Source organism: Vespa mandarinia, chromosome 1, assembly GCF_050613455.1.
Source record: "Vespa mandarinia isolate Hongniang chromosome 1, ASM5061345v1, whole genome shotgun sequence".
Taxonomy (NCBI): Eukaryota; Metazoa; Arthropoda; class Insecta; order Hymenoptera; family Vespidae; genus Vespa; species Vespa mandarinia.
This window is the reverse complement of record NC_140810.1, coordinates 16,787,501-16,800,000: the sequence shown is the minus strand read 5'-3', so window position 1 is coordinate 16,800,000 and position 12,500 is coordinate 16,787,501. Positions and strand designations below refer to the sequence as shown.

The 12,500-nt window shown below is 32.0% G+C and overlaps 1 protein-coding gene across 14 annotated transcripts in view; it reads right to left on the bottom strand.

Moving 5' to 3' along the window:
• The window catches only part of sei (potassium voltage-gated channel seizure), a 150,364-nt gene that overhangs the window by 112,969 nt on the left and 24,895 nt on the right, over positions 1-12,500 (bottom strand). For 11 of the 14 annotated variants that reach the window (XM_035871378.2, XM_035871383.2, XM_035871380.2 and 8 more), the window contains exon 2: positions 11,919-12,149. In XM_035871378.2, coding sequence (XP_035727271.1) covers positions 11,919-12,149 — 231 coding nt within the window. Of the gene's footprint in view, positions 1-2,684; positions 3,088-11,918; positions 12,150-12,500 lie in introns of those variants that run through there. The other 3 variants (XM_035871394.2, XM_085662035.1, XM_085662038.1) reach the window with 3 other exon arrangements.

Genomic DNA, 12,500 nt, shown 5'->3' with positions numbered 1-12,500 from the left:
TTGAACGATTAATCGTATCGATTATATCGATTATAATTTTCGAAATGATTGCTTTTGATTCCGTTTCGTTTTCTTTTTCTTTTTCTTTTTTTTTTTTTCTTCTACAAATTTTTCATAAAATTCGCGAATTCTTTTGTCGTCTTAACGCAAAACAAAAAATAAAGTTATATATATATGCATATATATTAAAAAAATATATATAATATATATAAATAATAATGCAATAATATATATACAAATATATACGAGAAATACGAATGTGAATTGCTTCATAATACCATTCGTTATATCAACCGATGCATTATTATCACGTTTAATGCAATTTTCATAATGTAAGCCCACCGCGAGAAAGATCACGCAACCTGTTAGATCGTTTTCTGACTAACAACAAGGAGAACGTACTTATTTCTATTATATGGATTGAAATTACGTAATTGTGTCTTTTTTTCTAATTACAAATTTTAATTACAAATGTCTTTTGCAATATTATGGTAAAATAAAATAACCCCGATAATTCCGATAATTGCAAAGATAGAAATGACGAATGAATGGGAATGAAAAAAAAGAAAAAAAAAAACAGGAGAGAAAAAAAAAGAAAAAAAAAACAGGAGAGAAAAAAAAACAAAAAAAACAAAAAAAGAAAGAAAAAAATAATGAAATCATAACTATTCGATCATCCAATTCCGAAAATTATAGAGAATAATGATTTACATAGCACCATATTGGAACATTTGGCACGTACACTATTGACGATCTCACAATGAGATCATTCATTGCTATATGAAATATTTACCCGTTTGGAGAAATTTGAGTTTAAATGCTCGTTAAACTATAAACTAAACGTATTATTTTAAATCGATTATAAACGATCACACGTTTAGTGTTAATACGGCGCATATTGCGTATATCCGATATATCTCCGTTCATTGATTATTGTTTCCCGTCACATTTTTATTTTTTTCCTGGTTTTGTGGATATTTCTTTTTTTTTCTTCTTCTTCTTCTTCTTCTTCTTCTTCTTCTTCTTCTTCTTCTTCTTCTTCATAATCATAGACAAAAATCACGTTTTATTAGAGTAACAGAATGAAATTCAATGACATTCGTCGACATTCGATTCGATTCGATCCGACGAAAAAAAATTCAATTCTGTCGGACTAATTTTATTCCTCACTTCATCTACGTACGCATCATTTCTTTAAGAGACATTATGAAAAAAATTGTTCCCTCACTTTTTTTTTCTTCTTCTTCTTCTTTTTCTTCTTCATTCTATCTATCCTTTTATTTTTTCATTTTTCGTTTTTCTTTCTACTTCGTTTTTTTTTTTTTTTTTTTTATTCATCTTTCTTTCTTTTCTCTCTTTTCTTCTTCGTCTTTTTTTTCTTTTTTTTTTTTCTTTTTTTTTTTTTCTTTTAAAGATAGAAGCTGGCCACGCGCGAAAAAAAATATCATGTCTCCTCGTTCACGCCAGAGAAACGACGATAGGAATGTCGGTCGAAACGGGAAAATTTCATGCTCGTGCTTCTTGTGCGACGACGCTCGAAGCTCGTGTCGACGTTTGTCCTTTGAAAAAGTCCGAGAGTAAATCTTCTCTATCTCTCGTTTCCTCGCACAGTAGTCACGGAGGGGGTCATGGCCAGACGTGGATCTCTCTCTCTCTCTCTCTCTCTCTCTCTCTCTCTCTCTCTCGAGCAGTAGTAATAGCAGCAGTAGCAGCAGCACAACGAAATCTTTATACGTACATAGATATGTATGTATATATATATATATATATATATATATATATATACATATATTTATATGTATCTATCTCCCTTTAAAATAAAATATTTCTTCCGTCGGTAATGTTTCGATCTTCCTAGATTATTTCGTATTCATGAACCGTGTTCATGAATATATTCTGAATAAAAAATCTTTGTAATATTCAAAACTGATAATACATTTTTCGTTAGATAGATATCTATAATGTATATAAATATATACATTATAACGTTATCATAGATATCTAAATGTATATATATATATATATTTATATATTGACTTTGTATATATACAATATACATATATTATTTATATAATAATTATAGTCATATATTAATTATATGTATATATATTTATTTATTTATTTATTTATTCAGAAATACGAAAGGAAGTAGAAGAAAAGAAAGAAAGAAGTAGAGAATCACGAGACATATATACATACATACATACATATATATATATATATATATATATATATATATATATATATATAGGGTAGGCGTAATGAAAGTAGTCGAAACAACAGTCTAGAAGTAGCACTTTGAACCCGTCGAACCGTTTTATTTCGAGGAGTGGGTCGAGTGCTCGAGCGATGCGTCTCTTTGCTAATCGCGCGTCATCACAGAAACGTAATGAAAAGAGAGAGAGAAAGACTGAGATAAGAGAGAAAGAGAGAGAGACAGAGATAAGAGAGTGAAGAAAAAAGAGAAAGAGAGAGAGAGAGAGAGAGAGAAAAAGAGAGAAAGATGGTAGGTACTCGTTCGGATAACTAATTAGCACGACGGCACGACGACAGGGCGAAGAGAAAGAGAAAAAGAGAGAGAGTAAGGAAGAAGAAGGGAAAGAGAAAGAGAAAGGAAAGAGAGAGAGAGAGAGAAAGAGAAGAGATAGGCAAGATAGAAGGAAAAATAAATGAAGTGAACATACGACTTCATGGGTATCCATTGTTGTCCCTCTTCCGGGCTTTCCACATCGCAACTCATCTCGTGATTCTTGTTCCCTTGAATTCTAACACCTCGGGAGTCTCGATGGAAAAAAAATCGGAAATCGATGCTGCGAGAGAGAGAGAGAGAGAGAGAGGAGGGAGAGAGAGAGAGAGAGAGAGAAGAGAGGAAAAAAAAAAAGAAAAGATAGGGAACGTTATATGAGAATCTAATGAATCTCCTCGTTTATGCGGGTTCGAACTTACAGCTTTCGAGATAAGTAATATAAAAGATTCAAAAGTGGATCCACCATCGTTCCTCTCTCGCATATCTCACGAGACATTATAAATCCAGTTGCGTTTTACTCTCTCGTTAAATACTCTAGCAATAATTCAACAGGTAATATTTGAACGCGGCTAAAAGTTTCTTCTTTTTTTTTTTTTTTTTTTTCTTTTATTTATTTATTTTCTTTTTTTTATTTTTTTTTTTTATTTTTTATTTTTTTTTTTTCGTCGTCTCTTTCGCCTTTTTTTCCTTCCCGTATTTCACGACGAACAACTTCTTAAGTTTTCTTTTTCTTCTGTTTCTTCTTTTCCTTTTTTTTTTTTCTTTTCTTTTCTTTCCTTTTCTTTTTACTTTACTTCATCCTTTCAATTTTTATTCTCCCCTTCTTTTTATGCCTTCCTTCCAATCCCGCTCCTTCTTATTCCCTCCCTCCTTGTCATCCCCTTTCTCCCCTACTCAATTATATCTTTTTATTTCTCTTTCACACGAAACGCATACGACAGATTTGATAGACGAGCAATAAACGCACGGACTCTGTTGGAGTTTATAGTCTAAAAAAAAAAAAATTATATAAATATATATATATATGTGTGTGTACGTATGTATGTGTGTATGTGTGTATATATATATATATATATGTATCTACGAAAATAAAGCAAAACAAAAGAAAGAGGAGAAAAAAAAAGATCAAACAAAAAAATATCCAACCATAAATATGGATTAAACGTAGTTGAATACTTTGTTTGGCGTCGTTAAAAAAAAAAAAAGAAAAAAAAAGAAAAGAACGATTTTAAAGTTTTGGCCGATCGTCAAAGTTTTCTACGAAGAAAACGACGCACGAGACAATGTGCGTTGTTAACAAACAACGGCGAAAACTTTTCTCCGGAGCTTTTCCTTTTTCTAACTATGAAGCTATATATATTATACGATATTCTTTTATCGTCAACAAAACGTAATTCATATGCTACGAATTTCATCGCGAGGATCGTAAATTTTTTTTCTCCCTCCCCTCACTCGCCACCCCACCCCCCTTGAAATATGTGTTATATCATTTTCCATCTATATTTCCGACCAAAATGAGAATTTCATTTTTTTTCGATGAAAAACAAACAAATCTTATTTTATTATATCTTAACGTTTACCGATTTACGTAAAGTTATACATAGCTGCAAGCTCGAACACCTATCGATCGATCGATCAATCGAATGAGAATGATCATCGATAGACTTTCTTTGTTTGTTTGTTTCTTTTTTTTCGAGAGAGAGAGAGAGAGAGAGAGAGAGAGAGAGAGAGAGAGAGAGAAAGAAAGAGAGAAAGAGAGAGAGAGAGACAGAAGTAGAGGGAGAAGGAGATGAAGAAAGAAAGAGAGAGAGAGAGAGAGAGAGAGAGAGAGAGAGAGAGATTGAGAGTGAAAGAACCAATCAGAGTCACAATAAAAGCACACACGAATGACAGTCGCGATTAAGAGCTGAGCTTCTCTCTCGCAAGCTCGGTACGCGGTCGTGGCAGAGACTGCAAGTTCGCGTCTCTCGCCTGACTCTTCACCGATCGTCTTCGTCGTCGTCGTCGTCGTCGTTGTAGTCGTAGTCGTCTTCGTCGACGTCGTCATCTTCGTCGTCTTCGTCTTCGGAAGCTCGTCTTATCTTGGCGAGCTTTCGCGGCGTAAGCTTTCGAAATTAACGCTGAGAAACCTCGTCCTATTCTCTTTCGGTCCCGTTTAACACGGTCGAATCCACTAGGAAAACGTTAGGTATGAGAGAGAGAGAGAGGGAGAGAGAGAGAGAAAGAGAGAGAGATAGAGAGAGAGGAGGGAAGGGAAGAGAAGGGGGATCGTTTTTTTGCAGAAAATCGCTGAGGTCATTGTACCTCTTTGTCATTTTATCGACGAAAGATAAAAAGAGAAAGAGAGAGAGAGAGAGAGAGAGAAAGAGAGAGAGAACTTCTGAGAAAAAAAAAAATAAATATTCATAATTAATTATAAATTTGTAATATATTGATCAATTTTGCAACTAATTTGCATATAATTTGCGATAACATTTTATTTTATTTTAATCCGTTATCTCATCGATTGATTATATTCGTATATATGTATATATATAATTCATTAAAATTTTTTTTTCAATAAATATCAAATAATTTCATCGACTCCATTACGAGAATCACATCTTATTTCATTATTATATAATTTTAAGACAGAGATCAACCTATCAATTAATCAACAATAGAGTTAATATATGTATATATATATATTATTTAAATATATTTCAACGTAATCAACAATTTATCAACAATTTATCCACAATATCTTAAAATTAATCAATATAAAAAAATATCTAAACATCAATGACATCCAACAAGTATAGGATTTTGATCGATTTAAAATGTGTTAAATTGAACGTTCTATTAATTAATCTATTCAATCAAATTACATATATTGGAATTAACTGACCTTTTAATTAAAACCCAAATATCACAACAGGTAAATATTATATACTATCAATCAATGATATTGAAATAGTTGTTATAGGTCGGATTGAGGCGAAAAGAGTAGGAGAAGGGTGGTGGGGTGGTGGGGTGGTGGAGTAAAACGTTGTATGACGTCACGTTGGCAAGCAATACGTGATGTCATCGAATACGCGAAAAGGGTTATGGGTGGGCGACGGGCTAGGCTATCCGGTGGGGAAAAATAAGGGGAAAGAGGAGTGGGAGGGGGGAGAGAGAAAGAGATAAAGTGGTGGTGCGGGTGAGGGTGGGGGTGTGTGAGGGAGATTGAGGGGGAGGGAATGGAGGTAAAGCACGAGCACGAGTACGAGAACGAGCGGGAGGACGAGCACAACTATTCTTGGCTGCTTCGGACGCTGTTCTCGTCTCCTCGCTCACCTCGCCGCTCGCTTTTTCGTTGCGTAACGCGCGAGAAAGCTTTTCTGGAGGAGTCGCTCGCGCGAAATGGCCACTCGAAAGAAGGAGAGAGACAGAAAGAAAAGAGATAGATAGATAGAGAGAGAGAGAGAGAGAGAGAGAGAGAAAGAGAGTGTGTGAGAGAGAGAGAGAGAAAGAGAGAACTTCGTGCAAAATTACGAAAAAAAAGGAACAGAAAAAAAAGGAAAGAAAAATAAAATAGAAATGACTTTGAGCGATCTGTTTCAATTTTATTTCTTTTTTTGTTTTTTTACGACTAAAAACCTTGCTCTCGATTGTCACTGAAATTTTTTTCATATAACAAACAAACAAAATTATTAAGTTTAAAAAAAGAACAGGAATCATTTCAATTATCAATATAATCGGATCGTTCTCATTGACGTTCTCGACGATCATACGGAAATTTTTTAGAGTTTATTGGATTGCATTTCTCTCTTATTTTTTCTTTATTTTTTCTTTTTTTTTTTTTTTTGTTTTTTTTTTTTTTTTTTTTTTATATACTAAAGAATTGTAATTGCTAATTATTTTTTTATTCTTCGTGCCAAAAGATCGTTGTCGATAATTTTTCTTCTTTTGCTTTGTCTTATGAATATGCACGTATACGATTTGTAAATAATAAAGAGAGAAAGAGAGGTAGATCAAGAGATAGAGAGAGATAACGAGAGAGAGAGAAAGAGAGAGAGTATACACTTATATTAACGTATATATATATATATTAACTTATAAGTATATTACTATCATTTATCAAATATATTACTATCATTTATCGTCTATCTTTTCTAACGAGATAAGATTTGATGTTACAAGATCGTAATTTTACTATGAAAAAATGTGCAAATTAACAATTACGCAATTTTTTTAAACAATATCTATTACATATACTTGTCGTTCTCTCTCTCTCTCTCTCTCTCTCTCTCTCTCTCTCTCTTTCACGCTAAAAAAGAAATAAACTGTCATAACTAATTGTAAAACATAGACAATGATTATACGAATTTTAAACAATCGATTTGTCCAAATCTCTTTCAAACAATGTTGAGAAAATGAAAAAGAAAAAGAAAAAGATTATAACTAATTGTTAAAGATTAATTTAAAATGTTCATTACAAATATTATACCAAAGGATATTGTTAATTAAATCTATATTTCTGTTTCGTTCTTCGACAACGTTAAAAAGGAAAAAAAAAGGCAAAAAAAAGAAAAATGAAGAAAATTGTAAACCAATATACATACGTACGTACGTACCACCACATATTAACACAAATTCCAACGATACGACGTGTACACTCGTTTTATCGACGTTTCCATTCACTTGTTATCACTGTTCGAAGAAGAAAAAAGAAAAACGAGGAAAAAGAAAAAACGAAAGGAAACGAAAGAAAACAAAAAAAGGGAAAAGAAAAGAAAAAGTCACGAGAAAACACTGAGACTTGAGAACTCGCGGGAGGAACAAGAAATAAAAAAAAAAAAAAAAAACAAAGCGAAAAAAAAAAACAAAGAAGTAAGAAAAACAACAGAAAAATACATATATATATATATATATACATATATATACAATATAATAAATAAATTTCCTTCTCATTCAAAAGTAAAGATCTGGTTGAAGAGTTATGCGAATAGTAGGCAATAGGAATACATTTATTGGCGCTCCGGGAAGCTCGATGTGCTTTACTTTGGAAAGTCAAGTGGCCATCAACGTCACGAAGAACCAAGAGAGGGAGAGATAGAGAGAGAGAGAGAGAGAGAGAGAGAGAGAGAGAGAGAGAGAGAGAGAGAGAGAGAGAGAAAGAAAGAAAGAAAGAGTGAGAGAGATACCGAGATTGAGAAAGAAAGAGAGAAAGAGAACGATTTAAAGAGAGAGAGAGAGAGAGAGAGAGAGAAAGAGAGAGAGAGAGAGAGACAGAGAGTGACTTAGAGAAAATGATAGAGATCGTGAGAGTGAAAGAGAAAGAGTAAGAGAGAGCTGAAAAAGAGAGAGAGAGAGAAAGAGAGAGAGTGAGAAGAGGAAAGCACGGAGAATGAGTTTGTTGTTTTAAGAGAAGGCGCCATCGACTTAACACGCGCTCCGCATCGTTTTGATGTTACCGCCCGAAGGTGCCTGCAGGTGGTCGGAAATGAAGAGTAGTAGTAGTTCGTTTAGCGCCTTTCAATCAGCTCGTTTCGCACGTTCGGCCCCTTTCGAACTCGTTGGATGCCACTCTTTTTTCTTCTCTTTCCTTTTACTCGATACCACACTCGAGCCACATTACTCTATCCCTTTTTTCTTTTCTATGTGTCTATGTGCTATATCTCTCTTTATCTCTCGTACACTCGATGCGTATCTTTCTATTTCTTTCTCTTTCTCTATTATGCGATCAAAGATTACGCAATCGATAACTACGAGCCGATGAAAAGAGTTTCCCCAATCGTTACTCTTTTTCTATTTCTCTCTCTCTCTCTCTCTCTCTCTCTCTCTCTCTTTCTCTCTCTCTCTCTCTCTTTCTCTTTCTTTTTTTTCTCTTTGTTCCTATTCTTTTTTCTCTTTTTTTCTTTCTTTCTTTCTTTCTTTCTTTGTACCCCGATGCACATGAAACATGCTCTGCATCTCTTTTGTGTTTAATATGTAAACAGATATATATATGTTCTATTGTGTGCATACAATGTGTCCCAAAACTGTTTGGATATTTAGTAACGTTTGAAATGAAATGAATGAAACTTAAAATGGACTATGAGTGTTTTAGAGAATTTCTTTTTTTTTTTTTTTTTAAATTTTAAGAAAATTTCTCGCACTCATTTCTTTCGGAAAATTGGATCGAATTGATAGATCGAATCATTGATGATAATTCTTACATTTTAATTTGTTATTATTCGTATATATATATATATATATATATATATATATATATATATATATACATGTATATATGTACGTACGGCCGTCATTATTTCTAAACACCGGAACTTTTTTATTCTCGTTTATGTCCCTCGTCGTGATTTCATACATAATTTCTCCCGTTTATAACTTTTTTCAACTCGGTCAAAACGAATCGATATAATATGCCGATAGATATGTACACGACGGGAAGATGAAACCACTGAAGGATCATAATGCAGGACATCCTTTTCTCTTTAACCATTATCAACTTAAATCGTTTATCATGACGATAGAAAAGAAAGATATTTCTTTTCGATTATATCTTTCAACGAGTTCGATAATTGACAAATAAAATTGTATTCTTATTGACTAAAGCGAATAAGAATTTCTTTCAATAGTTTTCTTTCTTTCCTCTTTTTTTTTTCTTTTTTTTTTTTTCTTTAAATACCTTCAAATACATCAAATTAACTTTCTCAAAAGTAAAATCAAAATTTATAATGTATTTGTCGAATGATACGATTAAATGGTGTTTGAAGATAAATTCGAAAAAGAACAAAAAGAAAATGAAAGAAAGTAAATACAATAATTTATGTAAATGGATAAGGTAAAAATAGAAATAAATGGGCAGACAATTAAATATTATTTAAATAGAAATTGTAAGAAAAATAAATCGATATAAGAGCAAATATTGAATGAGGAGAATTAAATTTTGTAAAAAATAAATTAAAAAATATTGAAATAAATAATACTGACGTAAAGTTCCTTAGGTTTCAAGCTGTGGTCAGAGAAATCGAATCAAATGAGTAAGGTAAGGCAAGAGACCTGCCTCTGTCTCTCTCTCTCTCTCTCTCTCTCTATCTCTCTCTCTCTCTCTCTCTCTCTCTCTCTCTTTTAAACTATGACTATGATAAATTATACAGTAGTGACTATCGATCTCACCGCGCCTAAGGTCAGACACTACGGCAAAATCGAAACCAAGCCGACCGCTGCTGAGAGTGTGTCGAAGTCGAAGTGAATAAATTCAATTTTCCCGCTCTAAACAAAAGAGAAGCATTCCTAAGCTGGCTTGCGGGGAAAGGAGAGAAAGGATGAGAATGATCGAGGGTTAACTCGATCATTCTGTCCTCCCATTGAAAATATTCTCTTGGCTTCCCGTTATTACGATAGAAAATTGGATTCCGACCATTGGATTGGATTCCACAAATATTATTCACCGATCCGATTGTTCTAATCACAAATTTACGACAAACTCAAACTTCGAACTATTCCATTATTCTTATTATTATATATATATATATGTAATATATTAATTAATAATATATAAATTTATTATCATTATTATATTTATTATTTAAGTATTATATAATTAAAAATGACATATTAATATTAATAATATATATATATATATATGCTCATATTTATACATATGTATATATATAATCATATTAATAATTAAAATATATATTACTCTTTTATAATCATTACTTTAAATAAAATTTTAACTTTATATATATATATATATATCCACCCTAATATAACAATTTCTATTATATTATTTTATAAACGTATTATTATCCCTATCAAATAAATAAATTATTCAATAAATATATTTGATAATAGTAAACGTTTGAAACGTGACCGATCGATCCTTTAAGACGTCGATAGCTAACAAATGAAATGTTTCTCTTTCGTTTCATTTGTTTATATACTACCTGCTCGTATAACCTACTAGATCACGTAGTACACTGACTTACGTACTACACTAATATCCTTCAAAACTGAGAACATTGATAATGTCGAATTTTAATCGGCAAATATACGTAACTATAAATGCCACGTTTAATTTACATACATGCATGCATCATACATACATGCATATATATATACATATATGTATGTATATAGAATTTACATAGAATTGGCATCACATCGTCGTTAGAAAATGGCAAAATGTTTTGCCAAAAAGCGAATGAACCAATTCGTCGTATTCCTTAGTAATTTGGTACGTCCGGTTTTCGATCCCGCGGAACAACGCTTAGTGGTGGATGTTCTTAAGGAGTGGAACGGCGCCACCAACATTTTTGGCTTCTGATTGTGAAAATAAATCATACGAGTTAAGCGTGAAAGCAAGTTCCTTCTCTTTCTTCCGCTTCCGTTATTATTTCGAAGAAATATTGAAGATTCCACTTTCGATCGAATCGTTAAGTATATTATACGAATCCAAATTGTTCTTACATTTAATAAAATTCTTAGATCTACGTGTGCATTTGCTTTTAATGACTTTTCTTTCTCCTTTTTCTTTTTTTTTCCTTTTTTTTTTCTTTTTTTCTTTTTATTTTATTTTTATTTTCGTTCCCCTTTACGTTTTTTATTTTTATTTTATCTATGGCGTCTTACGACGAATTCTTTTCCTTCTTCATTCTTTTTCCTTTTTTCTTTCTTCTTGTTTTTTTTTTTTTTTTTCATTAAATGAAATTATTTCCAACTTTTTCAAATTTTTTTTTCTTCCAAACGATACGTACGATACGTCAAAGAGATCTATTCTTTTATTCGTTATTAAAATTCTTAATTGTCATTTCAAATTTCATCGAAATAATTTAATTATTTGAAACGATCTCGGACATATTTTAATAAATCGTTTCTAAAGGAATGTTACAAATTGCTACCTTCTTTTTACAAATACAAAAAAAAAAAAGATCTAACATTATGTATAAGAAAGTAATATTATCGTAATAAGTGTTAATCGTAAAAATTAATTATATGAGAAATGTACATTTACGTCGTTAAAAATCAGTACATCGTCTTCATCGATTATGTGAAATAGCGCATTGTAAATTTCTATTTTTTTTCTTTTTTTTTAATCAATATCGAGATAGAGAGGAAAAAAAAAGAAATTTAACGATTATCGATAAGTATTAATTTAATGGATAAAAAGAAAAAAAAATATATATATATATATACCATCGTCAAAACGAGTACATCGTTTAAATGTAAAAACTATTCGTATCTGAGTCGAATGATTTCTTTAGAGAAATGAAAATATATTTGAACGATCGAAGTCAAAAAAAAAAAAAAAAAAAGAAAATAAAAAAAGAAAAAGAAAAAAAAAGACAAAGAAATAACAAGAGATTCTTTTTCTTTTTCTCCCCAAGAAAAATCTCAGAAAAAAAAGGGAAGGACTTACCATCCTTCCTGTAGTAGAGGATCTCGAAGTGTTTCTCGACGCCTGCAGCGAGAGCGTCGCGCAGGGCTGCGACTGCATGCGGTGACGTCATCGGTCCATGTAGAAATTCGCAGACCGCTGGTCTTTGCATCACTTCCGCCCTGGAGAAACCCGTCAGCCGGCAAAAACCGTCCGAGCAGTAGATTATGTGGCATAGTCCTTGCTGAGCGTTTGCCACTAAAAAACTTCGATCTGTAAGAAATAGAAGGAAGGATGTAGAAATTAAAATGAAAAGGAAAAAAATGATATTCGGAAGAATTTTTTAAAAATTCCTACGTTAATTCGTGAAAATTTTCATTTTTTTCCCCGAACGAAAACGTTTCTTTTCGACGGAGAAGAAAAAAGAAATAATAAAAAGAGCAAAAAAGAAAAAGGAAAGACAATTCGTTTTGTTCGTACGCTAAAAAAAAAACAAACAAAAAATAAACAAGACAACCCTAATAGGGATATTTTACGAATGAATATATTCGCAAAATTTACAAATGAGAATGCGTTCTTTAAAATTTCGTTTGGCTTAAATATCGGTTTCATACTTTTGCTTTA